Source organism: Vombatus ursinus, unplaced genomic scaffold, assembly GCF_900497805.2.
Source record: "Vombatus ursinus unplaced genomic scaffold, bare-nosed wombat genome assembly UNPS02014799.1, whole genome shotgun sequence".
NCBI classification, from domain to species: Eukaryota; Metazoa; Chordata; class Mammalia; order Diprotodontia; family Vombatidae; genus Vombatus; species Vombatus ursinus.
The window spans coordinates 50111124-50137354 of NW_020954577.1; the positions used below are offsets into that span (position 1 = coordinate 50111124).

General features: G+C 40.5%; 1 protein-coding gene across 5 annotated transcripts in view; it reads left to right on the plus strand.

The window, feature by feature from the left end:
- LOC114050601 (src kinase-associated phosphoprotein 2-like) overlaps window positions 1–26231 on the plus strand; it is a 191924-nt gene that overhangs the window by 83670 nt on the left and 82023 nt on the right. For all 5 annotated transcript variants that reach the window (XM_027872422.1, XM_027872423.1, XM_027872421.1 and 2 more), the window contains one exon: window positions 25787–25864. In XM_027872422.1, coding sequence (XP_027728223.1) covers window positions 25787–25864 — 78 coding nt within the window. The remainder of the gene's footprint in view (window positions 1–25786; window positions 25865–26231) is intronic.

Sequence of the window (26231 nt, forward strand, 5' to 3'; positions counted from 1 at the left end):
TCTTGTTTGAGCCTAATGTCAGCCCAGGGAAGCATCGATGTCTTTTACAGAGGGAAAAACTGTTCCTCAGAGGCTCAGAGAGGTTCAGTGACTTTCCTAGCGTTACACAGCTCATAATGAGCTAGAAGATGCTTCGGCTTTCCTGACGCCTACACAGCACACTCCTTGAGCTACGTCACATTGCTGTCCTTCCAGGACGGTGAAAGGCAAGGGAGATCATGCGTATGAAGGTGTTTTATAAGAGAGCATTATTGTATAAAATCACAATGTAAATACATTCATTGTAGCATACTTGTCTCAAATATAGTCAACACAATACAATCATGGTGAGTATTTTGAAAATAAGATACAACTGTAATTTCATAATAGACGCATAATTAGTATATCCATGTTAAATGCCATGTCGGTGTAAGCTTTCGTGAATGGTTATTATGAGCGTCTTGTGGGTCCTAGAATTGTTACCTCCTGTCTTTCCTCTGAAAGTTGGCTTCAGTGAGAGCCAACACTTACACTGTGTAAGACGGCAGATTTGTGATTGTGGGCGCATTCAGGGCGGTGGCCTTAGAAATCAATGTAAGCTCCCTAGGCAAAACATGACCCCAAATGCAAATTCTGGCCTCCAGATCTATGTGGTAAACTGGGCTTCTTACCAGCCTCGCTGCTTATCTTAGAGAAACAATGTTTTGTTTCCTCTGTCTGAGGAAGCTTGCAGAAGTCCATCTAGACAATAGAGTGTGATGACATCTGGGCAATCAATCACTCTCTGAAAGTTCCTGAGAGGAGTCAGGCTTGGATTTCCTTTGGAACGTTCTCAGGTCGAACTTGCTCAGTGCACTCTCGTGGCGGCCCCCAGTTGGGTACTGGTGTGTTCCTTCTTGGTGGTCCGGGAGAGATGTGTTTGGAAGCAGCCTGAGATCTGCAGACGCAGTTTACAACCTTTTACTGGCCGTGTGGGCAGCGATGCCCGTTTCTGGCCCACAATTAACATGCTGTGCATCTGTCACGTTTTTGTGGGGCTTATTCGTCAGCAGTCTGTGGACGTTTCCTTTATGTTTCTGTTTCAGGTTTGTTGTTGCAAGAAGCAAATCATATTACTTCATTTTTAGAAAAGATTTTACAAAAAGGGCTTTGGTGTGGCTACATGATTCTCAGTCTAGCTACTCATATTAATTTTTAAGTATGTTTTTCCCTCAGATGGCATTTCATTTTTTTAAAAAAAATTTATATTTCCAATGGTATTTCACAAAAATCATGATACATATTACCCAGCATGAGTGCAGGACTTGGAATCAGAAAAAGCAATGAGGTCAAGTCCTGCCTTAGAAACTTATTAACCATGTGACTTTAGGGAAGTCACTTAACTCCTCTTAGCCTCAGTTTCCTCATCTGTGAAATGGGGATTATAGCATCTACCTCAAAGGATTGTTGTGAGGATTAAATGAGATAACATTTATGAAGTGCTTTGAAATCCTTAAAGCACCATATAAATGCCATTATTATTATTATTCTCATATTACAGGGAAATGTCATTATTGCTGTTCCTTTTTTCAGCATTTTTGAAAAACTGGCTTTATTCTACATTTAGTTAAGTCTCAAGAAGTACAGGGAAACAACATAATATGAAATTTTGTCCCCAATGAAAGTAGAAAACTTATAGTACTGATAGGTTTTTTAAGGAAGATATTGATCAGATACAAACTTTAGCAACTTTTCCTATCAACTGCGCAGCAGACTTTATTTCATTCCAAACAGTAGTCATCACAAGGCTCTTTCACTTAAGGCCGAAATAGGCAAGACAGCTCTCTCACCTTTCCATTGGGTCTCTGTCTTCTTCAGGCAACTCCAGCCTAGACTCAAAGCCCATCTTTAAGCGCGGCCCTCTCCTCCTATAGTATTTAACCTTTGCATAGACAGAGAATTGACCCCTTTGCCACTGGTGAGCCTCACCATACTGCAGGAGCTTATCTAATACCCCACAACAGGAAGAAAGCCCTCAGGGCTGTGAGAGAGGAAATTTCCTTTCCCTGGACCTGCACAGTCAGTGTGACTCACAGTACCAATAAAAGGCAAGGTCCCAGTTGGCTCCTCTACACTGGGACTGTGTCTTCTTTGCTGTTCTATGGCTCCTGTTCCTGCTTTGGACCTGGAATTCCTCCACTTCCTCTAGGAACTCAGTAATCTTGAAAAACTCTTCTTTCTGAAAGGTTCAGCTTCAGAGCTTGGCATTGTCCAAGTACTTTATCATCTTTTCCTTTATTTATTATCTGTTCTGGAATGATGTTTTCCACATCTCGTGGGCCATTCTTTGTGGCTCTGTGCTCCCTTTTCGGCCAGCCGTGAGCTCTCTGAAGGCTGAGCTGGGGAGGGAGAAAGACCGTTGAGGAGGGAGTGGCCGTTCCTTTTACTTTCTAATGAAGGGGAGTTGACCTTATTTTTAAAAATTTTTTTATTAATTTATTTTGATTTATCAACAATCACTTCCATATGCTTTTGAGGTCAAAATTTTTCTCCCCCTTCCTCCCCACCACCTTCCCCAAGACAGTGCACAATCTGATATAGGCCATACATATACATTCCTATTAAATAAATTTTCACAGTAGTGATGTTGTAAGTAAAAATTGGAACCAATAGGAGGAACCACCAGAAAGAGGAAACAAAACTCAACAGAAGAGAAAAAAAATAGCAATTCAACTTCCGTGGTTCTTTCTTTGGATGTGGATAGCATTTTCCATCACGAGGCCTTTGGAGATGTCCTAGATCCTTGTATTGCTGGGAAGGGTTAAGTTTATCAATATTAGTCATTGCACAATGTGGCTGTTATTGTGTACAACGTCTTCCTGGTTCTGCTCACTTCACTCAGCATCAAACCATACAAGTCTTTTCAGGTTTTTCTGAAGCCAGCCTGTTCATCATTTCTTATAGCACAATAGTATTCCATTACATTCACATACCACAACTTGCTCAGCCATTCCCCAGTTGATGGGCATCCTCTCAATTTCCAATTCTTTGCCACCACAAAAAGAGCTGCTATGAATATTTTTGTACATGTGGATCCTTTTCCCATTTGTATGATCTCTTTGGGATATAACCCTAGAAGTGCTACTGTTGGGTCAAAGGGTATGCACATTTTTATAGCCCTTTGGGCATAGTTCCAAATTGGTCTCCAAAATGGTTGGATCAGTTCACAACTCCACCAACAATGCATTAGTGTTCCAATTTTCCTACATCTTCTCCCACATTTATCTTTTTCCTGTTTTGTCATGTTGGCCAATCTGATAGGTGTGATGTGGTACCTCAGAGTTGTTTTGATTTGCATTTCTCTAATCAATAGTGATTTAGAGCATTTTTTCATATGATTGTAGATGGCTTTAATTTCTTCATCTGGGAACTGCCTGTTCATATCCTTTGACCATTTATCAATTGGGGAATGACTTGTATTCTTACAGAATTGACTTAATTTTCTATATATTTTAGAAATGAGGCCCTTATCAGAGAGACTGGTTATAAAAATTCTTTCCCAGTTTTCTATCTCCCTCCTAATTTTGGTTGCATTGGCCTTATATGTGCAAAAACTTTTCAATTTAATGTAATCAAAGTTATCCATTTTGCTTTGTGTAATGTTCTCTATCTCTTGTTTGGTCGTGAATTCTTCTGTTCTCCATAAATCTGATAGGTAAACTATTCCTTTCTCTCCCAGTTTGCTTACAGTATCAGCCTTTATATATAAACCCTGTACCCATTTTGACTTTATTTTGGTATATGGTGTGAGATTTTGGTCTATGCCTAGTTTCTGCCATGCTCTTTTCCAGTTTTCCCAGCAGTTTTTTCAAAGAGTAGGTTCTTATTCCAGAAGCTGGGGTCTTTGGGTTTATCAAATAATAGATTACTATAGTCATTGATTACTGTTTCTTGCATACTTAACCTATTCCACTGATCCACCACTCTGTTTCTTAGCCAGTACCAAGCAGTTTTGATGATTGCTGCTTTATAACACAAGTTAAGATCTGGAATGGCTAGGCCACCTTCCCCTGCATTTATTTTCATTAGTTTCCTTGATATTCTGGACCTTTTGTTCTTCCAAATGAATCTTATTAGTATTTTACTCTATAAAATAATTTTTTGGTAGTTTGATTGGTACGGCACTGAATAAGTAAATTAGCTTAGGTAGAATTGTCATTTTTATTATATTAGCTCAGCCTACCCATGAGCAACTGATGTTTTTCCAATTATTTAGATCTGACTTTATTTGTGTGAAAAGTGTTTTGTAATTGTGTTCATATAGTTCCTGGGTTTGTTTTGGGAGGTAGACTCCTAAATATTTTGTAATGTCTACAGTAAGTTTAAATGGAATTTCTCTTTCTATTTCTTGCTGTTGGGCTTTGTTGGTAATATATAGAAATGCCAATGATTTATGTGGGTTTATTTTATAGCCTGCAACTTTGCTAAAGTTGTTTATTATATCAAGTAGTTTTTTACTTGATTCTCTAGGCTTCTCTAAGTATATCATCATGTCATCTGCAAAGAGTGATAGCTTTGTTTCTTCTTTGCCTATTCTAATACCTTCAATTTCTTTTTCTTCTCTTACTGCTAAAGCTAATGTTTCCAGTACGATATTGAACAACAGTGGTGATAATGGACATCCTTGTTTCATCCCCAATCTTATTGGAAATGCTTCTAGTTTGTCCCCATTACGTATGATGCTTGCTGAAGGTTTTAGGTAGATTATTTTAAGGAAGACTCCATTTATTCCTATGCTCTCTAGTGTTTTTAATAGGAATAGTTCCTCCCGGCACTCAGTAATCTTGAAAAACTCTTCTTTCTGAAAGGTTCAGCTTCAGAACTTGGCATTGTCCAAGTACTTTATCATCTTTTCCTTTATTTATTATCTGTTCTGGAATGATGTTTTCCACATCTCGTGGGCCGTTCTTTGTGCCTTCGTGCTCCCTTTTGGGCCAGCCATGAGCTCTCTGAAGGCTGAGCTGGGGAGGGAGAAAAGACCGTGGCCATTCCTTTCACTTTCTAGTGAAGGGGGTTCTGAAAAGGACCATAAGCTTAGGTGCGAGGAGGCAGCAGCAGGAAAGGATGTTAGAGTCTAGGTAGAGCCTGAGGCTAGGCCTGGGGACAGAGTCCTTACTCAGCCCGGGCAAAGTCCTCCCCCTCCAGCACTGGGTTACTTGAAGGCAGTTTGCTGACAATCATCTCCTATTTCCAGTCCCAAAAGCTTCCCAGAGGTTAAGGCAGGTCCAGGGCTGAGCCTTTATTGACATTCTACTAAATGCATCTACTGACTATACTATTAAGTGAATATATTGGGGAAATTGCTGGACTCAGAAGTGAAGATTGAAGTTTTCTTCAGTAAAAGGAGGTAAAAGTGTTAGTAATTATATTGCATAACTGACTGCTTAGCTCATTTTTGGTAGAACATTGTTCTGATGAGGCCATTATGAATAAATGTATTTTTCCTTCTCCCACCCCCTCCCATTATCACAGCCATTTTCTTTTTTTTAAATAGTATTTTATTGTTTTTCCTTAATTACATGACAAGGCAATTTTTAGCAATCATTTTTACAAGATTTTGAGTTTCAAATTTTTCTCCTTCCCCTCTTCCTAAAATGGTAGGTAATTTAATATAGGTTATATATACATGTGCTATTATGTAGAACATATTTCCATATTAGTCACGGTTGTAAAAGAAGACACAGATCAAAAGAAAAAAAACATGAAAAAGAGTAAAGTAAATGAAAAAAATGTGCTTTGATCTGTATTCAGAGTCCATCAGTTCTTAATCTGGATTTGGATACCATTTTCCCTCGTGAGTCCTTTGTACTTGTGTTGGATCAATGTGTTGCTGAGAAGAGCTGAGTCATTCATAGCTGATCATCACACAATGTTGTTGATATTGTGTACAAAGTTTGCCTGGTTCTGCGCATTTCACTTTGCATCAATTTGTACAAGTCTTTCCAGTTTTTTCTGAAATCTGTCTGTCTATCATTTCATATTGCATAATAATATTCTATTTTATTCATATACTATAGCTTGTTCAGCTATTCTACAATTGATGGGCATCCCCTCAATTTCCAATTCCTTTTAGCTGTACTAATAGTGGTAAAATTTTTAAGAATTACAATTATCATCTTCCCAGGTAGGGATGTAAACAGTTCAGCTCCATTGAATCTCTTATGTTATCTTTTCCCTTTTTATGCTTCTCTTGGGTCTTAATATTGGAACTCCAATTTTTTGTTCAATTCTGACCTTCTTCTTATGAAAGCTTGAAATCCTTGTATTTCATTGAATGACCATTTTTTTCCCTTGAAGTATTATGCTTAATTTCACCAGGTAAGTGATTCTTAGTTGTAGTTCTAGCTCCTTTGCCTTCTGGAATATCATGTTCCATGACCTCTGATCCTTTAATGTTGCAGCTGCTAAGTCTTATGGAATCCTGGTTGTGGCTTCCCAATATTTGAATTGTTTCTTTTTGGCCGCTTGCAGTATTTTTTTCCTTGACCTGATGGCTCTGACATTTGACTGTAATGCTCGTTGGAGTTTTTATTTTGGGATCTCTTTCCTGAGGTGATCTGTGGATTCTTTCAGAGCCTATTTTGGCCTCTGGTTCCAGGATATCAGGGCAGTTTTCCTTGATAATTTATTGAAAGATGCTATCCAGGCCCTCCTTTTGATTATGGCTTTCAGGTAGTCCAATGATTTTTAAGTTACCTCTCCTGGATCTATTTTCCAGGTCAGTTGTTTTTCCAATGAGGTATTTTACATTTTCTTCTGTTTTTTTTCATTCTTTTGAATTTGTTTGATTCTTGATGTCTCATGTAGTCATTAGCCCAATTCTAGCTTTTAAGGAGTTGTTTTTGTACTTCCTTTTCCATTTGGTGAATTGTACTTTTTAAGGAGTTGTTCTCTCTCTTTTTTTTTGTTTTTTTGTGAGGCCATCGGGGTTAAGTGACTTGCCTAAGCTCACACAGCTAGTAAGTGTCAAGTGTCTGAGGCCGGATTTGAACTCAGGTCCTCCTGACTCCCAGGCCAGAGCTTTATCCACTGTGCCACCTAGCTGCCCCGAGTTGTTCTCTTCAGTGGGTTTTTGGATCACCTTTTCCATTTGTCCAATTCTACTTTTTAAGCAGTTGTTTTCTTTTTCCAAGCTGTTAATTCTTTTTTCACAGTTCTCTTGCATCACTCTCATTTCTTTTCCCAGTTTTCCTTCTGCCTCTTTTATATGATTTTTAAGCTTCTTTTTGAACTCTTCCATGAGTTCTTTCTGGGCTTGAGACCACTTTCTGTTTTTCTTTGGGGTTTTGCCCATAGGTGTTTTGAATTGTTGCCCTCTTCTGAGTTTGTGTCTTGATCTTCCCTGTCACCATAATAATTTTCTGTGGTCAGATTCTTTTTTTTTTTTTTTGTTCTTTTCGTTCATCTCTTTTGGCCTTTTTCCTTTCTTTTAAATTTGAGTTCTTCTTTTGGTGTGTAAGGGGCATGGTCTCAGCTTCTTGTGCCAGGGGCTGCAGGCCCTGTCTATTTAACTGGGGCTGCACTGATGTTGCCTTGAGGCCCACGGGGGACCCTCGTACTTGGTGCTGCACTGAGGGGTGGAGTGAGGGGTGGCTGGCGCTACTGGAAACCGTAGGGGTCTATCGGCTTACCTGGTGCTGAGCCAGGGTCCTAGTGCTGCTGTCTGACGTGTGCTGAGATCAGTAGAGTGTTTCTGCGTTTCCTTGAAGCTACACTGAAGCGTATGGTGGTTCTTGGAGCTGAAGTCTGCCCATTCCCCTGGCTGTGCTGAGGGACATGAGGGGTTCTGGATCTCCCACTGGTTTGCTGAGGTGGGGCTTGCTGCTGCCTTACTGGGACACTGCCTATCCTGGACTGTGTTCCCCTTTATCCGAGTGAGACAGACCTTTCTTGGAGATCTTCCAAGTTTCTTGGCCTAAAATATTGTTTCATTTTGTCTTTTTGCTGGTTCCGCTGTTACAGGATTTGTTTCAGGGCGCTATTTTATGGTTATATGGGGGTGAATATGGGAGAGTTAGGGCAATTTACTGCTTACTCTGCCAATTTCAAATCATCCCCCACCCCAAATCCCTTCTCATAACAAAGAAAGCATATAAACAGAAACGCCAGCCGCAGTATGATGTCTGGCCATGTATGGAACAGTCTGTCCCCCTCGGCCCCCACCTCTTTTTCTTGAGGAAGAAGAGATGCTTTATCATTTGTTCTTAGGGATCCAGATTAGTCATTACAATGAAAATTCTTCAGAATTCAGCTTCTCTTAGTCTTCTTTCCATTGCAGTGATGGTGGTTGGTGTGCATCTTGAGGGTCTCCTTTTTACATGCTTTGAATTCCTCACATTCCTCATTTCTTTCTTTAAATAATATTTCCCTCCGATTTCATGCAAAACCAATTTTCAGCCTTCATCCTCCAAAACTTTGAGTTCCAAATCCCTCTCCTCCCCCTCCCCCAGACAGCAAGCAACTTCATCCAGACTACACATGTGCGATCATGCAAAACGTATTTCCACATACATTCCTCATTTCTTACATTACAAAAATACTCCATTTCGTTGGCATCCCTCAGTGTGGTCAGATATTCCCTCGTTGATATGTCCCTCCTCTTCTGTAGTCCCCATTACTGCTGAGGACATCCTTGTTTTCCCAATCTTCCTGGTGATACATGTTAGCTTCAGTGCTGACCATATTTATGGGGAATTGATAACCACATTATTTCCTATGGGGCAGCTAGTTGGCGCAGTGAATGGAGCACCTGCCAGGACTAGTGTCAGGAAGACCAGACACTTACTAGCTGTGTGACCCTGGGCAAGTCACTTCACCCTGTTTGCCTCAGTTTCCCCATCTGTAAAATGAGTTGGAGAAGGAAATGACTAACCACTCCAGGATCTTTGCCAAGAAACCCTCAAATGGGCTCACCAAGAGCTGAACATGACTGAAACAAATGCACAACAAAACAAAACAAACAAAACAACAACAAAAAACAAATTTTATACGCACACGCACACACACATAGTGTATATATAGTACACATATGTTTATTTATTTAGCTGCATTCACATCGAGACGGGAGTCCTGTCAGAGCTGGCAATCGAGGTGCAGCTTCACCTTGGGGAGGGAGGCCAGAGGCGGCCGGCGATCAGAGCGCTAAGTGGGAGCAGTGAGCAGATTTGTAAACTTGGGCTCCCAAATGTTGATTTGAGGCTTACTTTAAAACAAGGCCGATGTTTGTGCAGATTAGCTTGACAGCAGCGCCCATGTCAGTTGTCAGGTTGTGTTTAGCATGGGGAAATGTATTAATCTGCCTTAGCTGGCCTCCTAAGAGTCTGGAATAAATAGAGGGCTCAGCCAGATGAAGAAGGATTAACTGTGTGGATTGAGCAAACTCTTCAATCACTGAACCAGTGATTTGACAAAGGATTAGCTGTTGCTTTTACAAATATTGATCACTGATTTGCTCCTCAGAATGGGGATGACATAGCTTGCTCGGTTGTGTGCAGTGTGGTATGTGCCGTGGGCATCGTTCCTCCAGATGGATTTGTCATGGGCGTTATGGAAACTGACAGACTGATCGCAGACTGATTGCAGCCTCCGTAGCCAGCGCTGCTTTGGTGGAGGTTGTGACAGCATTCCTATGGAAACTCTCAGTTTTTAGGAGTTTATAGTGTGGACACAAGATTTCTTCCCATGTGGTGCTTGGTATACAAGTCTTTACCCTAATAATTATTTTCATGCATATTATAAAATGAGTCAATATGAGGTCATTTATTTTGAAAAAAATCAAAAGTAAAACCATGTTTACAGTACAGGAAACGTTAGGCACGTCTTACTGTGCAAGATCCATTGCCTAAGTAAGAGCCCATGTCCCACATAGCCGAGCTTGGGAATCAGTCCATAACCAAGGACCTGCCTATTTTATGGGGGCTTCAGAAAAATCCCTTGGCATTTTCACAGAGATACCATTTCCCCCTTCCCTTTCTGTTTCTATTTTCCCCTTTCTGCACCCCTGGCCCACCCGTGGTTCTCCATTGCCCTATGGGTGACCTAAAGCTTCTTTGGAGCCTGTGATATTCCATGACTCCCAGCTCTATGGCACCACTGGAGGACGGTGGACGTTAGAAAGAGAAGTTGTTTTGGGAGAAGCACATAGAGGGTGCGAGCACGGTTGTGCCAGGGAGAGGTGGGCAAGAGCAGGAATGGAACCCATTCTGTGTGGAGAGCAAGGAACATCTGGACCTCAGGAGGGCTTCATTGGTGCCTGGGCTGTGAGGCAATCAAGGAAGAGAGAGAGAAAGAGAGCTGACGTGCAGACAAATCAATGCCTTTTTTTAACTTGAGGAAAGAAATAAAGATGTATTCTCTTTAAAATGTCTAACGAAATAAACTAAAAAATAAAAACCCAACATTAAAATTTGGCTTAGGAAATGTTAGCATTTAGATTTATCGCCGTGGATCAGAAATTAGAATTATCTGTAATGGAGTAACCGCTTCATATAAAGCTTCTTTCTTCTTTCAAATAAGTTTTATAGTAGTTCATAGCCTGCTGATGTCCTCTGTCACTGGTGAGAAGCCTGCATGCCAATGTCAGCCTTTCACCACCAAAGAAGAGTTGGCAATGATGAAGTCAGTCTCATAATACCAACTGTATTATTGCCAGGGATAAGGCTAAGCAAGAAATACTTATTTGTTCAAATTTTAAGGATTATATTATTGAAGATGTAGGAGCTTCTTATATACCTGGATTCATTAGAAATGTAGCTTTTCGTGTATAACCCCCTTTTGCAAAAGCCTCTTCCTAGAGGTTATGAAAATTATCGTGATCTCTTTGAAAGCAAAAAAGCTAGAGGTGACTGTTTTCATTGTGTTTCCATGAGATGCTTCTCCCTGTGAAATAAGGGATAGTGTAGGTAGTTAACTTTGATTTATGGGGATCTACGACACTAACTATGGAAAAGAGAGAGAAAAAGAAGGTGAGGGGAAACATCTCTCTTGTTCAAACTGTCTTAACTATTGTGAAAAAGTTGTAGTAGGATTGAGTCTAGAGGGACTTTTAAGAGTGAAGGCTTGGGAAGAAGCTGAAGAGACGGTTTTCCTGACAGGAGGTAAAAGATAAGAGAAAAAAGAGAGATGGAAGAGAAAGAAAAAAGATGGAGATAACTTTTGTCTTTTGGAAGCTATTGAACCATTGTCATAGGAGGATGATTAAGAGAATTCTTGGAGCAGTTAGGTGGTGCAGTGGATAGAGCACCACAGCCCTGGAATCAGAAGGACCTGAGTTCAAATCCAGCCTCAGACACTTGACACCAGCTGTGTGACCCTAGGCAAGTCACTTAGCCCCATTACTTAGTGGGGAAAAAAAAGGCAGGGAGGAGAATTTGTTTCTCCTGAATGAACTGAATGGCTATGGGATGGTGTTGGCAGAAGTAGACGTTAAGTCATCTGCAGTTACTGTGAGCATTTCAGGTAATTGTGACCATGATCTTTTCACAGGTGAAATATTGTAAAGAGTTATCGGTCTTTGTTTTATCATTTAATTGTTAATAAATTACACATTTAATAACTTTATTATTTAATCCTAGGAAGTTAAGGGATTTGAGAGAGAGGTACAAGTAGCTGTTAGGAAATGAGTTTCTTCTGCTTATTAAATAAATAATAGTTGATGAACTGGGGTGGGGAATCTGAGCTTAGTTGATTAATTGAAAGATTTGTTGAAATTTTACTAATTAATGAGGAAACATCTAAACACAGCCCTGAATGACCCTGGAGCACAGGATAATGAGGTTAATTATGAGAACACCCCAAGTAGCAGGCTGAAGTTTGATCCTCAAGTGAGTGTGAGAGATTCCATGGCACCTTTCTATTTCTGTAGATTCAAAAAGAATTTCCTCTTCCTGAGCTAATAACAGTGTGCATTTACATCACATTTTAAGGTTTATTTGTTTTTTAAAAACTTTGTATATATTATCCTATTTGATCCTCATGGCAGCCTCTGAGGTAGATGCTTTTATTTTCCCTATTTTAGAGATGAGAAAACTGAGGCTGCGAGTTTAAGTGACTTGCCCAGGGTTACATAGCTGGTAAATATCCAAGGCAGGATTTGAACTCAGGTCTTCTTGACTTGAAGTCTGTCACACTAACCACTGCACCACCTACCTGCCTAATAAATTTTAAATGGAGAAGTTACTTGGGAATTTTTTTTAAGCAGCAAAGTTCATCTTGTTCTAGCCTTTGTTTATGTTGAAAGAGGGTTAAAGATTTAGTTGTATAGTACAGTGCTTAAATTTCTATGGTTGAATTACTTGAAATCATCTATTTAACTTTTAATTCAATTCAGCATTCATGAAATACCTGCTGTGTGCCAGCAAAATGCAAGGTTCTGGGTATAGAAAGCTGAGCCCTCAAAAAGCTTCCTTCTCCTGGTAGATTTAGTGAGTTCACACAGATAAGTTCAATTCATTTGAAGGACATGATGGGGCAGGGGTGGGGGAGGGTAGAGAATTAGAGGCACCTTCATTGAGAAGGTGGCACTTGATCCCAGAAGGAAGCTAAGAACTCACATTTTAGGAAAACAAGTAACATTTATTTTAAAGTTAGATTTTTGTTGTTAGGAAAAAAATACCTAGGATACAAAAGCTCATTTTTCATTTAGATAAAGGCTTCTCATGAGCAGGGGTCTTCCTAGAACTTTTCAAGTTTGTGGCCACAGAATCGAGTATTGGTGGGGCCTCACCACCTCCAAGAACTTTCTGTGTGGGCCTGGCCCTGAGTCCCTGGGTTTGTTACTACTTCTAGCTTGGCCAGGCTGAGAGGGCCAACAGCTGTGGGCATCAGCCAGTGAAGACGGCTAGTGTTTCAAGTCTGATTTAACCCTTTCTTAATGATGATTTAAATCATAGGAGAATCATTTTATTTACGTTGATCCTATTCTAGCAACACAGGTTTTTAACAAGTTTTCTTTTGATCAGATTAATGATAGCACCAATTCTCATTCATTTCAGTTGAGAATAGTTTATTTCTAGAATTAGGGTGCCAGTTAGACATGGATGGAAAGCTAGGCTTGGAGGCAGGCTGAGAAATTTGGATTCAAGGGCCATGTCTGACAAAGCCTTTGGCTTTGGACAGGTCCTTCATGTAAACCTGTAAAATTGGAACATGCAGAAGGTATGCTCATCTATGTTGGAGGAGGGAGTTTCTTTACCCACGCTTCCTCACCCAAAAAGAAGTGGGGGGCGGGCCCCCCCCCCCCCCCCCCCCCCCGCCCCTGAAGAGCTAAACTCAATTACACTTGGCATTTTGAAGTTAAAATTTTGCTCCATTGTTATAATTGACATGTTTCAATCAATTCTAATTTTTTTTCATAATGACTTATTTAATTTTTTAAATTTTCATTTAAAGTATTTGTATATCTTTGCTGGTTTGGTGTATTTTGATTCTTGCATGTGTGAAAAGCTCCTTTAAAAAAGAGTTTGGTGCCTAACTACTCGTGGCAGAAAAGTTTTGAGATGAGAAATCAATGTCAAACAAATGATATTTCATCTCATCTACAGGAACTATGCAGGAGTTCGATTTTAGCGAGAGTTCCCAAATTATGGGACAGATAACAGAGTTCCAAATATTTCCAGTTTCTTTGAGGGTTTCCTCAGTTTGACTTCTTGATTCAGTCTGTGGATGCCTTCAATCTCATGGGATAGACTATATAATATTTTTGTGGCTGTGATTCTGAATCAGAAGTTCCAAATTTTATCAGGTACAATAGCACCCTGTTCAAAACCTTGCCGTCAGGAGACATTTATAACATAGGTATTGAGACTTTTTGTATTTTAGTGAGAAATACAGAATTCACCAGAATTCATCACGAAAGGACACACAGCATAGTGGAAAGAGCATTGAACTTGTAATCAGGATTGCAATCCTGTCTCTGACATACCCACAAGCAAGTCACTTAATCTCTCTGCACCTCAATTTCCATGTCTGTAAAATGGAGATGTCATTTAGTTGTTTTCAGTCATGTCTGACTCTTGGTAACCCCATTTGGGGTTTACTTGGCAAAGATACTGGAGGGATTTGTCATTTCCTTCTTCAGCTCATTTTATAGATGAGGAAACTGAGCCAAACAGGTGAAGTGACTTGGCCAGGGTCACACAGCTAGGAAGTGTCTGAGACTGGATTTGAACTCAGGAAGATGGGTCTTCCTGATTCTAGGCCTGACACTCTATCCATTGCACCACCTAGATGTCCCTAAAATAAAGATAATAATACTTATAGTACCTACTTCACTGCAGTGTGAGGTCAAATGAGGTAATTTCAAATAAGATTACACATGTAGAGTACTTTGTAAACCTTAAAATGTTATCTGCTGATGCTTTTGTTCCTTTTAGGATACTGGGGACAGAGTTTTGCCACTGTGTAAATTACCCACGGAGGAGCCCATGGGATCATGGTGTCCCTCACCGCTTGGCTTTCCTACCCTTGGATCCACTGGGAATAAATAACTCTTGTCACTTGGCCTATCCTTCATATGGGCTTGGAACTGGGACAGGCAATATTCACTTTGTTTCTGTGAATGCAAATCGGCTGTCATGTTGTTTGGCGATATTTTATTTCATTCTTATTTTGACATGCTAAGAGGTGTCTGTTCTGAGAAGCAGGCCTCAGTGATGGTGTTCTTAATTTGAGTCAGAAGTTGAACTCCGATGACCAGATGTTCTGATAAAGATTCATAGCTATATTGCCAGCTGATTTTGAAGTCTTTGGGCATAGCCCTTTGGTATTCCCCAGACCTGAGCCAATCAGTCAACAAGCATGTACTATCTGTCTACTTTGTGTCCAGTGTCTACTATCTACACAGTGCTAAGTACTGGGGATAAAAAAGACAAAATGAATGAATGCCTACCCTCAAGGAGCTTACATTCTAGGGGAGCCAGCATGTACATATATGTTGTTGTTCAGTCGTTCAGTTGTGTTTGGTGACCCCATGGACCATAGCATGCCAGGCTCTTCTGTCCTCCGCTATGCCCTGAAGTCTGTCCAAGCTCATGTTTGTTGCTTCCATGCCACTATCCATCAACCTTATCCTCTGCCATCTCCTTCCCTGTTTGCCTTCCATCTTTCCCAACATCAGGGTCTTCTCAATGAGTCTCGTTACATTTATAAGAATTTACAAAGCAGACACAAGGGAATCTTAGAGGGGATAGCTCTAACATCTGGGGTGGGGTGGGGAAACATCCAGAAAGGCTTCCAGCCAAAGGCAGTCCTTGAGTTGTCTCTCAAAGAAAGCTAGGGATCCAAGAGCCAGAAGTGAGGAAGGAGGACGTTGCAGAAGTAGAGGATAGCTGGTGCCGGGGGACAGAGCAGGGAAAGGGTGCAGTGTGGGTGAAGACTAGGAGATGAGCTCATGTGGCCAGACTGTGGAAGGTTGTGAAGAGGAAGCTGGAAGGGTGGGAAGGGGCCGGGTTGTGAAGGCCTTTCACTCCACACAGGAAGTTTGTATGTGTGCCTGAGGTAATGGTGAGAAATGTTGAACAATCAGCTCTTCCAAAAAAAGTACCAAGGGCACACATTTTAATTTATGCATTATTCACATTTTACTTTCTTAAACCTAGACCAAAAAAGGTTGGGTCAAATCCTGCTCCCTGCCTGTATTTGTAAGGCCCACAAGCTAAAAATGGTTCTTACGTGTTTTAATACAATGAAACTTTATTTAAAAATGTAGAAAACCAGTCTCAGTTAATGAGCTGGTAACAATTGACTCTGTCTGACACATGGGGGATTCCATGTATACCTCGGTTAAGTACAGAATTAATGCAGAGTAAATCAGGGAGCTTAGAAGTTCTTGTGAGCCAATGGGTGAATCACTTAGCTTTTCCGTGTCCTGGGTGGCTCTTTGAAACCATGAGGACAGATGAAGTTGTCTGTACGGGTTGGTTCTGGGAGTTAATTCTTCAGACCAGTGAAGTCCCACGTTCTGCCCAAAAGTCAAGGAGAAGAGGTTTTTGTTCCGTTCTGGGCTGGGCTTGACAGTCTCAGAGATTCCTTCCCCTTGGGAGAGTCAGCAATTCTTGGAAGCCCCATCTTGCAGTGGTGGTCCAGAGCTCCTGGTGCTCAGCAGGACACAGACAGCTCGGTTTTCAAATGCAGGCGGGACAGTTTTCTGTACTTGCCAGGGTTTCCCAGATGCCTCGTCCCAGGATTCTGGGCCCCGTCCTGCTGGATCCTCCAGGTCCGATAGGTTTCCGCTGCACCATCCTTAAATCCGGTTCATCTAATAGAGAAAGAGAGAGAAGCAAAGAAACAGAGGTAGAGCTTGAGAGGGTGAGACCGGGAGCAAGAGAGAGCTCCAGAGAGGAAGCTGGCAGGGGAGTAGCAAGAGAGAAGACAGGCAGAGACTCAGCAGTGCCCCAGTCCTTTGAGTACCTGAGCGTATGGTAACGGAGGCCAGGACTTCTGGTTAGCCAAATCTGTTCTGTCCTTTCAGTCCAAGAATTAATCTCTTTGCAGAGAAAAAAGAAGCAAAACAATTAAATCTCCCCTTACTTGTTGTCAGTTATCATCATGCCATTCATCCCCAGCAGTGTGGTCCTATTTCTTCTTCGGGTCTCTCTTTCTTTCCTCCTCCAAAAAAAGAACTTGCTGATGGATTGGTTGGTCTTCCTATTTATTTATTTGTTTGTTTGTTTTTTAAGATCATCACCTTGCACATGAGAATCTGGTATGTGGAGAAGCATTCCTGGGACCCTTTTGCCTTCTTTGCTAGGAGGGAAACCAGTCTATATTTTGAGCGCACATAACAATCATTGCCTGTGGTAGGTACACAAGCATGACAAGCTCAAAAGCAGATCACTTCAAATTTCCCCCATTTTCATCCTCAGTTTTCGTCTTTCTGGCTGGTGTATGGTTTTCAGAGTTGCAACGGCAAACTGGCTAATAGTGATCACAGCTCCAGAATCGTTATTCTCCTTCGCTCTTTACATCTTGGTCATTGCTCAGCACCTCTTCTAACTGGTCCAGACCTGTGATTTTATCTGACACAAGGAATTTCTGGGCCAGAGAAACTTCTACTCGTGTAGATTGACAACTGCTCTGCAGTGTAGTGTTGGAGAGTTTCCTTGAGGCCCCGAGGGGGTGACGCAGCCAGGATGTGTGAGCGGTGGCTGTTTTTGTCCAGCGGCCTGGACCGCCCGACCTCATTTGAGTCCCTTGTCTCACCGACTTCTGATCTACATTTGTCCCTTATGTCTGCTTCCTTCCCCTGGCTTTTCTTTGCCGTCTGTTTCTTCCTCCCTTCTTCCTTCTGTTCAGCTTCTTGTTGAGCCCTCCATCTCATTTTTTTCTTCTCCACCTCTTCCTCAGGTCGTTCAGATTGAACCTTTCCCCTCCTTTACCTTGGTCCTTCTTCATCTGCTCAAGTCTTCTCAGCTGTCTCCTTCTGAAATTCAACATCTGGGCTTTTTCTACCATTCCCAAGAGCTCCACACCACTTCGGCAATTCGTTCTCCTTTTCATTCTGCTCACGGCCTTCTTCTGATGCCCCTTTTCCTAAGCAAGCTTCTCTTCCAGAGACCCAGAAGTGGAATATTTATCTTCTACACGCTTGCTCATGTGCTTCTAATTTTGTGTTGTTTTCTTTAAAAAGCAGACCGTTTTTAATAAATCCTATGAACAAATGCCATAAAATAAAGCTTATATTTTGATATTTTCACGTGCTAGTCTGAGTGGTTTTCTGGTAAAATTTCATGAGACGTATGGGAACAAAATTGTGTGTGTCCCTGGCTACTGGATGATATTTATCTGGGAGTTTTAAAAAAATCCTCATAAAGTTGCTAAGTACTGATGTTGGTAATGGGACTTTTATTTTAGCAAATACGCTTTTATGTGTGTCTGTGTTTCCGTCTCCCTGGTGGTTCGATGCATGTGTCAGCTGCTCGCTGGCCTCACCCATGCTTCGCATTTTAATTCATACATGTGGCCATCTTCTTCAGCTTGTTGTTAACCATGTGTGTGATCCCCATCCCTTTTCCACTTCTTCCTCTGGGAACCATTGTCTAATTACTGATATTACTATTTAAAAAGTTACGTCTTGGTATGTGGGGTGTGATGTTGGCCCATGCTGTTTTCCAGTTTGGCAGAAACTAGGTATAGACCAACCACTTACACTGTATACCAAGATAAGGTCAAAATGGATACATGATTTACATGTAAAGGGGTGATATCATAAGCAAATTAAGAGAGCGTGTAATAGTTTATCTGTCAGATTTTTGGATAAGGGAAGAATTTAGGACCAAAGAAGATACAGAGACCATTACAAAATATAAAACAGATCATTTTGATTATATAAAATTAAAAAGATTTTGCAGAAACAAAACCAGTGCAACCAAAATTATAAGGAAAGCAGAAAACTGGGAAAAAAATTTAGCAACAGGTATCTCTGATAAAGGCCTCATTTCTCAAATATATAGAGAACTGAGTCAAATTAATAAAAATACAAGTCATTCTCCACTTGATAAATGGTCAAACGATAGGAGCAGGCAGTTTTCAGACAAAAAAAATCAAAACTATCTATGGACATATGAAGAAATGCTCTAGGGGCAGCTCAGTGGTACAGTGGGGATTCGGGAGGACCTGAGTTCAAATCCGGCCTCAGACACATAACACTTACTAGCTGTGTGACCCTGGGCAAGTCACTTAACCCCATTGCCTAACCCCCTCCCCCCAAAAAAAGAAATGCTCTAAATCACTATTGATCAGAGAAATACAAATTAAAACAGTTCTGAGGTATCACATCACACCTATCAGAGTGTCTAATATGACAAAAAAGGAAAATGTTGGATATTGGAGGGGATGTGGGGAAACTGGGACACTAATGCACTATTGCTGGAGTTGTAAACTGATCCAACCTTTCTGGAGAACAATTTGGAACTATGCCCAAAGGGCTATAAAACTGCATATCCTTTGCTCCAGCAATACCACTGCTAGGTCTGTATCCCAAAGGGATCATAAAAAGGGGGAAAGGACCTATTTGTACAAAAATATTTATAATAGCTCTTTTTGTTGTGGCTAAGAATCAGAAATCAAAGGGATGCCCATCGATTGGGGAAAGGCTAAACAAGCTGTGGTATATGGTTGTAATAGAATATTATTGTGCTGTAAGAAAAGACAAGCAAGTCCTCCCTGAACCTGAAACCAGGGAAGGAACTGATATTGACTGAATACAGACTGAAGCTTGCCATTTTTCACTTTTTTTCTTTCATTTTTTCTTTTATTTGAGTCTTCTTGTACAAAATGACTAATAGGGAAATGTTTTATGTAACTGCACATGTATAACCTATATCTGATTGCTTACTGTGTAAGGGAGGGGGAGGGGTAGAATTTGGAGCTCAAAACTTAACAGAAACATTAAAAATTAAAAAAAGAAAGGTTGTGTCAATCAACTTCCCCATGGCTCTGCTCATCCTCCCTGTGACTTCCTAAACCAGCCACTCATTCCTATGTATCCCCAGCACTTAGCACAGTGCCTGGCACACAGTAGGAACTTAATTTAAATCATTGTTGACTTTTCTTGTTCTGTTACTTCTCTGTATCAATTCATGTCTTTCCATGCTTTTTTTGTATTCTTCATGTTTATTGTTTCTTACAGTACAGTAATATCCCATTACATTTATCTACCACAATTTATAGCTCTTCCCCACTGATGGACATCCATTTTGATCCTCAAACTTCGCTTTCTAATTTGTGAGTGTGTAATACATACCTGTATTAAAAGCCATGAGATTTGGGGGTTGGTGGGTATTGCTTTTTCATGGAGAGACCTAGTACTTCCTTTGATTCTTTGAATGAGGAAAACTGTTTTGAATGACAGGAAAGGGAAATGCTTAGCAGTTTAGCTTTTATTTTTTTTGCATTAAGAAGGTCATTTTTATTCAAGGAATAATGAAGTAATAGTCACTGAGAATTCTGGTTTGGTCAGATGATAGCTGAAATATTGTATTCCATTCTGGGCATCTCAGTTTTTTTAAATTTTTATTTATTTGTTTTTGGTTTTCAACATTCACTTCTATAAGATTTTGAGTTCTAAATTTCCTCCCTCCCTTCCTCTCCTCCCTGCTCCCCAAGATGGTGTGCAAGCTGATATAGGCTATACGTGTACAATCATATTAAACGTAGTCATGTTGTAAAGAAGAATTAGAACCAAAGCGAAGAACCACGAGAAAGAAGAAACAAAAAGAGAGAGAGAGAGAGAGAGAGAGAGAGAGAAGAGTATGCTTCTAAATGCATTCAGACGCCATAGTTCATTTTCTGGATGTGGAAAGCATTTTCCATTATGAGGCTTTTGGAAATGTCTTAGATCCTTGCATTGCTGTGAAGAACCAAGTCTATCCAAGTCAGTCATTGCACAACGTGGCTGTTACTGTGCATAATGTTCTCCTGGTTCTGCTCACTTCACTCAGCATCAGTCCAGACAGTCTTTCCAGGTTTTTCTGAAGTCTGCCTGCTCATCATTTCTTGTGGAACGATAGTATTCCATTACATTCATATACCACAACTTGTTCAGCCATTCCAGATGGATGGGCATCTCAATTTCCAATTCTTGGCCACCACAAAAAGAGCATTAGTAATTTGGCTTACAAAGCTACTACACACACATACCCATATCTATCTGTAGAGAGAGTTTTCACTCTTTTAACTCATACAAGTAGCAAGTATTGTAGGGTGAGGGATACTCAGAAATATACTTGTTTCAATAACTGGGCCCAACAGGGAGTGTTATGGGCAGAGGGACAGTCTTAATTCTGAATTTCTCTGCCTTTGTTGATCTAAGTTAGTATCGTAAAGTTTTTTAATGTTCAGTAGTTCCTTATATGTTGTTCCTTTATTTTAACTGCCCCCTTAGTAACTAGGTTCACTTGGGAGTTGGGAACAAAATGACACCTGTGTTTGCATCGCTTGTTTTCCTATCGTGTGAATTCAAAGAAACATTCTTGTTTATATCATGTCATAGATCAAATATAGGAAGTTTCTTACCCCTTTAAGGAGTCCCGTTTCATATTGGTTTTATTTATGCTGTTGATAAATCATTCAGGAATGTTTGCTAATGAAAAGAATAAACTCATCATAAACAAAATCATAGTTTATAGAAACCATATTTGAAAATATTATAAAATAAAGTAGCTTTCCTTTGTACTCATAGAAACACAAATTTGTAGTTGAAGGAAAAGAAGTTAATGAATTTAGCTTTAATTATATCTATCACTTCCCATCTCTATCCCCCACTTCCATTGCAATAATGTCAGTTTTTCAGTTACTGATGTGTCCCAATGTTTGCTAAGACTTTTTGTAGAGTTTCTGATTTTTAAACTTCATGGTCTTTTAAAAAATCCTTACGTTATTTTTAAAAAAAATTTTAATACTATACTATTAAATATACTACTAGTACTTTTTAATACTACAGAAATATGCCAACAAACACTGAAATACTCTCCCTCTGAAGTGCTTTCCCTGAAAACAGTTCTACAGAGTCATCTTATATGAATGATTATGAGTGATGGTACATTAACAATCTCTTAAAAGACATTTTTGCTAACTAAAAAATTGATTTCCATTAGACCTGGTAGAAAATGGCATGAATTCTAGATTTTAAAATGTTTAGCAGCGTTTGTTAATAATAATGTTCATCCTTATGAATAATAACAGTATTAATTGTTGTATTACTTAAAGTATCGTATATTTGCTATTAGGTAAGTAGTTATATACACTGCTTTTATTCATTCATTCAACAAACCAGGCCAGGAAATGGCCTGATTTATATTATGGTTAATAAACATGTAATGTTTTCCAAATGATATTGATATTGATGGTGGCACTTCCAATTATGCTTTTTATAAGACGCTTTCTTGACATGTTAGTGATTTGCACTGTGTTTGGCAAATAGTACTTAATAAATGCTTGTTGGTTTGAAAAATGGGAATGGGAGAGTGTAAAGCTCCTGTTGGTTGATGGTAGACTGGCTAAAGGAGGCGTTCCAGGATTTTGTAATGTAAAGTTATGAAATGCATCCTAACTCATTTGACTCTTTTATCTAAGTACTTAGGCACTTGATTGCTTATAGAATTTTTAATAAGGCTTTGTTAGGAATTAATACCTTAAGCATTTGGTTAACTTAGCCATTTTAAGAATACTATTTTTCTTAATTTTAACGACTTCATAATTTATCATGCCAAAGTAAATACTGTATCAAGGACTTCAAAAAAAAGTTAGTAGATGTGGAAATGAACATGTGTTGTCAGAAAGCAGGATGTACTCCAAGAACTTCTGGTAGGAATCAATCCATCTTCACAGTCTTTCCTGATGTCTTATTGTGGAGGCACTCTTACCAACCATTGGATGTGGACGAGAGGAAGTGTCATTTAAGTTGTCTTAAATTATTAAGTATGTTAAGTTGTATTGGCAGCATTCTGAATTCAGAGCCTCCATATGCAGACTCCCAGCCTTCTCTCTGGCCTTCCCTCATACCTGGAACACTCTCCCTCCTCCTCTCTGCTTCCTGGCTTCCCTGGCTTTCTTTAAGCCTCAGCTAACATCCTACCTTCTACAAGAAACCCTCCCCAGTCCTCTGTAATTCTAATACTTTCTCTCTCATTATTACTTCTCATGTGTCCTGTACATAACTTGTTTTGTACACAGTTGTTTGCATGCTGTCTTCCTTCTTGACCTGTGAACCTCTCAAAAACTGAGACTGTCTTTTGCCTTTCTTTGTGTCCTGTGCACTTCGAGCAATGGCTAGAGCTTAGTAGGAGCTTAATAAATGTATGTTGACTGAGTGCAGTTTTAAGCTTTAATATCAAATATTCCAGAGCAATTAGTTGATGGAGAAGCCCTTTAGAGTTTATGAAGAGCCAGCAATTTTAACCACTTAGTAGGAAAGGAATTACAAGATGGCCTACCCAAGCTGGCTGCCAGTTACTAAAGGCAGGAACACTGTGTGAAGCTCCTTTTGTGTCTTTTCAGCACCTAAGACAGAGATGGACATATGGTAGGATCCCCAGGGAGTCTTATTTTACATGTTTTCATGCCTCAATGTGACTCCTACAATCTTACACCTGTGGGTTTCTCCTTTTTTTAACTTAAATTGAAGGTTTTTATGGAATTTCTGAGTTGGAAGGGACCTTATTGGCCATCTGGCCAGCCCATACCAGTAACAGAATCCCCTCTACAACATTCCTGACCAGTGGTCATCCAGCATTTGCTTGAGGTTCTCCAGGAATGAGGAGCTTACCCCCAACCCCAGCAGCAGCCCATTGTGCTATGAGACAGCTCTGATTTTTAGTAAGGTTTCTTTCTGTATCATGCTGACAAATCTTTTCTCTCATTTGTCTGATTGCTTATTGTGCTCTTTTGCTCCTAAAAGCCATTGTTATGACCTTGCTTAGTTGTCCAAGCTTCCTAAAAAAATTTTTTTTACCTTCACTGATTCTCTAGTCTATGAGGTGATGCTGCTTCTCATCTTCCACCATCCTTCTATAATATTTTACAAATGAATTTATGTGTGAAACCAGTAGTGGTTTTGGCTGCTGGGTCTTTACGTTTGGCGAATAAGCTAAGTGATTGCCAACAAAAGTGGTTTTTAGATCTTTAACTTTCCTTGTTTGTGGCAATTGATCTATAGAGATTATAATTCTGAATAGAATTTTTATAAGCAACATCAATGTTATTTTTCTATCCTCTTCCCTTTTTTAATGCCAGTCATTTAAATTAGCCAGGCTGAAGTTATTTTTAACAGCATGCCATATTGTTCATTTTTTTTTCTTTAATCTCTGTGATAATTTTCATTCTTTTACTCTAAAAAGTTGGTGGCCTGAGTGTACCCAGGCATCTGATTCAAGGATGACTCCTGGATCAGTAATGAGTTATTGCTTTAGGGTTACTTTTTGTGATTTCCCTGTAAGATCACTGTTTCAGGTGACTTTGGATTATTTTCTCAAAGATAGTGCATGGTCCTGGTACACACGCCTGACTCTGCATGGCAGTGCACACACTTTGGGCTGGCCTGTCTCATTTTTGGCTGTTCTTACGTGTTCTTATCTTTGCATTGAAGTCACTAGGTCTCAGAGGATGTAATGATTTAATTTGAAAGGTCTTAGTAAGTTTTTGGTAGAAGTTTTCTACTTCCTCATCTTTTGCAACAAATGTTGGTATCTGCGTTGCAGTGTCTTTGGTGATCATATTTTCATTCATACATATACATAATCTGTATATACAAACATGCGTATATATATACACATACATACTTATACATGCACATAGCCATATGCCTCATGAGCAATGCAATAAGAGATGACCAAATGTCCCATGACTCGGTCTGTCTTGGTACGTAAGGATGCAGGGTAGAACCCGCCCTGCCCACTCCTTTATTTGTCTCCCCAAGGACAGACAGCCTGTGAGCTGTCCATCCATTCAGCTTGTTTCATTTGTAACAACAAGACTTTTAAGACTGCTGCAGCCTATTTCCTCCAGGAGCGTGTTCAGTAGCTAGCCACTGGGCAAGCTGTTCACATTTGGAGTAGCAAGAGCCACATCGGTGTTTGTAGGTGGTCTCAGGACTGGGGGATGCTTAGAACCCCTTGGCCCCTTTCTGAACTGCTCTGCTGCCATTACTGCAGGAGTGGAAGAGGCCCTAGGACTGACCGTTCTGCTATAGGTTTCTCTGTCCTATGTACAAAGACCGTATCACCACATGGAGAGGTGATGAGCCTCTCTGTGCTTAAGGAGGCTCATTGTTGGAAGACAGACGTGTTTTGTTGTCAAGATTGTGCTGGAAGCTTTCTAGCATGGTGGAATCTGCCAGAGCTTGTGTTCCACTGGCTGGCACAGGCTTTGAGAATCAGAGTCACTTCCATGCCCCAATGAGGTACCTGATGTGGAGTTTGGGGAGCCCTCACTGAATGACGGTCATGATGGAATCCTTAGGATGAGTCCAGATCTGACCATGGGATGCCCCTTCTTCTGGACAGCCCTCTAGGATCAAAGATAAGACCCACTGTGAGCTTTCACAGCCCCTTCCAACCTTCCCCCTGCCTGCCTTTCCAGCCTCTCTGGGCAGGCCTCGCCCTCTTGTCTCTGCTGTCCAGCCCAGTTGACCTTCTTTCCGCCCCTCCTGGCCACTTAATAAATCATTGCTGATTGGTCAAATGTATTTGTTTAAAATGTCCTCTTTTTTCTCTCAACAGTACCAGCCCAGAGGCAGAGCTAGCCTGGAGTTGGGCTATTTTTATTTGTGTTTTAGGATTATAGCACAAGGCTTAGAGCACCGTGGAGCATTTGCTCTGGAGATAAATCATGTTCACCTGTGTTTACTTTAGCATCTTTTTTCTACTCTAAGAACTACAGAGAGTGACAGGCAGGTACAGGTGCAAAGAAGGCAAAGGGGGGATTTTGTTTAAATTTCCTGGCTCCATCTTCTGGAACTTGTTGAAAACAATGCCTTTTAGCAAAAGTAGGGCTGCAGTCCTCTGCCTGTAGAGGATAAAATGGAACAGAACCTGTTTTCGCCATCATCACATTACATTCCAATCTCGCTGTAGTTTCTAGCACAATTTTTTTCCAGCAGATAAGCACAGATAAGTTTGCTATTGAGGCTGGAGGAGCCAGGACGTAGAAGAAATGAAGCTAACAGACTTGGCTATGTCCGAGTTTGTTCATTAAAATGACATGACCTGGAATTGGGTTTGGCATTTGGGTTTAAGTTGATTACCTAAATGTTTATTTTTTTTTCCTCTTCTAGGAAACCAGTTCCCTCCAATTGCAGCACAGGACCTTCCATTTGTTCTGAAGGCCGGTTACCTTGAGAAGCGGAGAAAAGGTAAAGGCTAAGGCTCCAGGAGAGACCATTGGGAAGGATGCGGTCCTCTGTCCTGCGCTCCTTATGGACTGATGTTCTCCTGGGTGAATGAGGAGAGACTTTGGGGACATGATCAGCGCCATAAGCTCATCCTTCAGTTTTTTGGAGTAACCACAGTCAAATGCATATTTGGTTTTAGATTCTTGTGAGTGGTGCCACTGGGGGCACATGAAAGGGTCATGGCCAATGTCTTATACCCCAGCTTTGTGCACAGTGGGCACTTAATGACCTCACCCACACACACACACACACACACACAGTGGGCACTTAATGGCCTCACCCACACACAGTGGGCACTTAATGACCTCACCGATGCACAGGGGTCGCT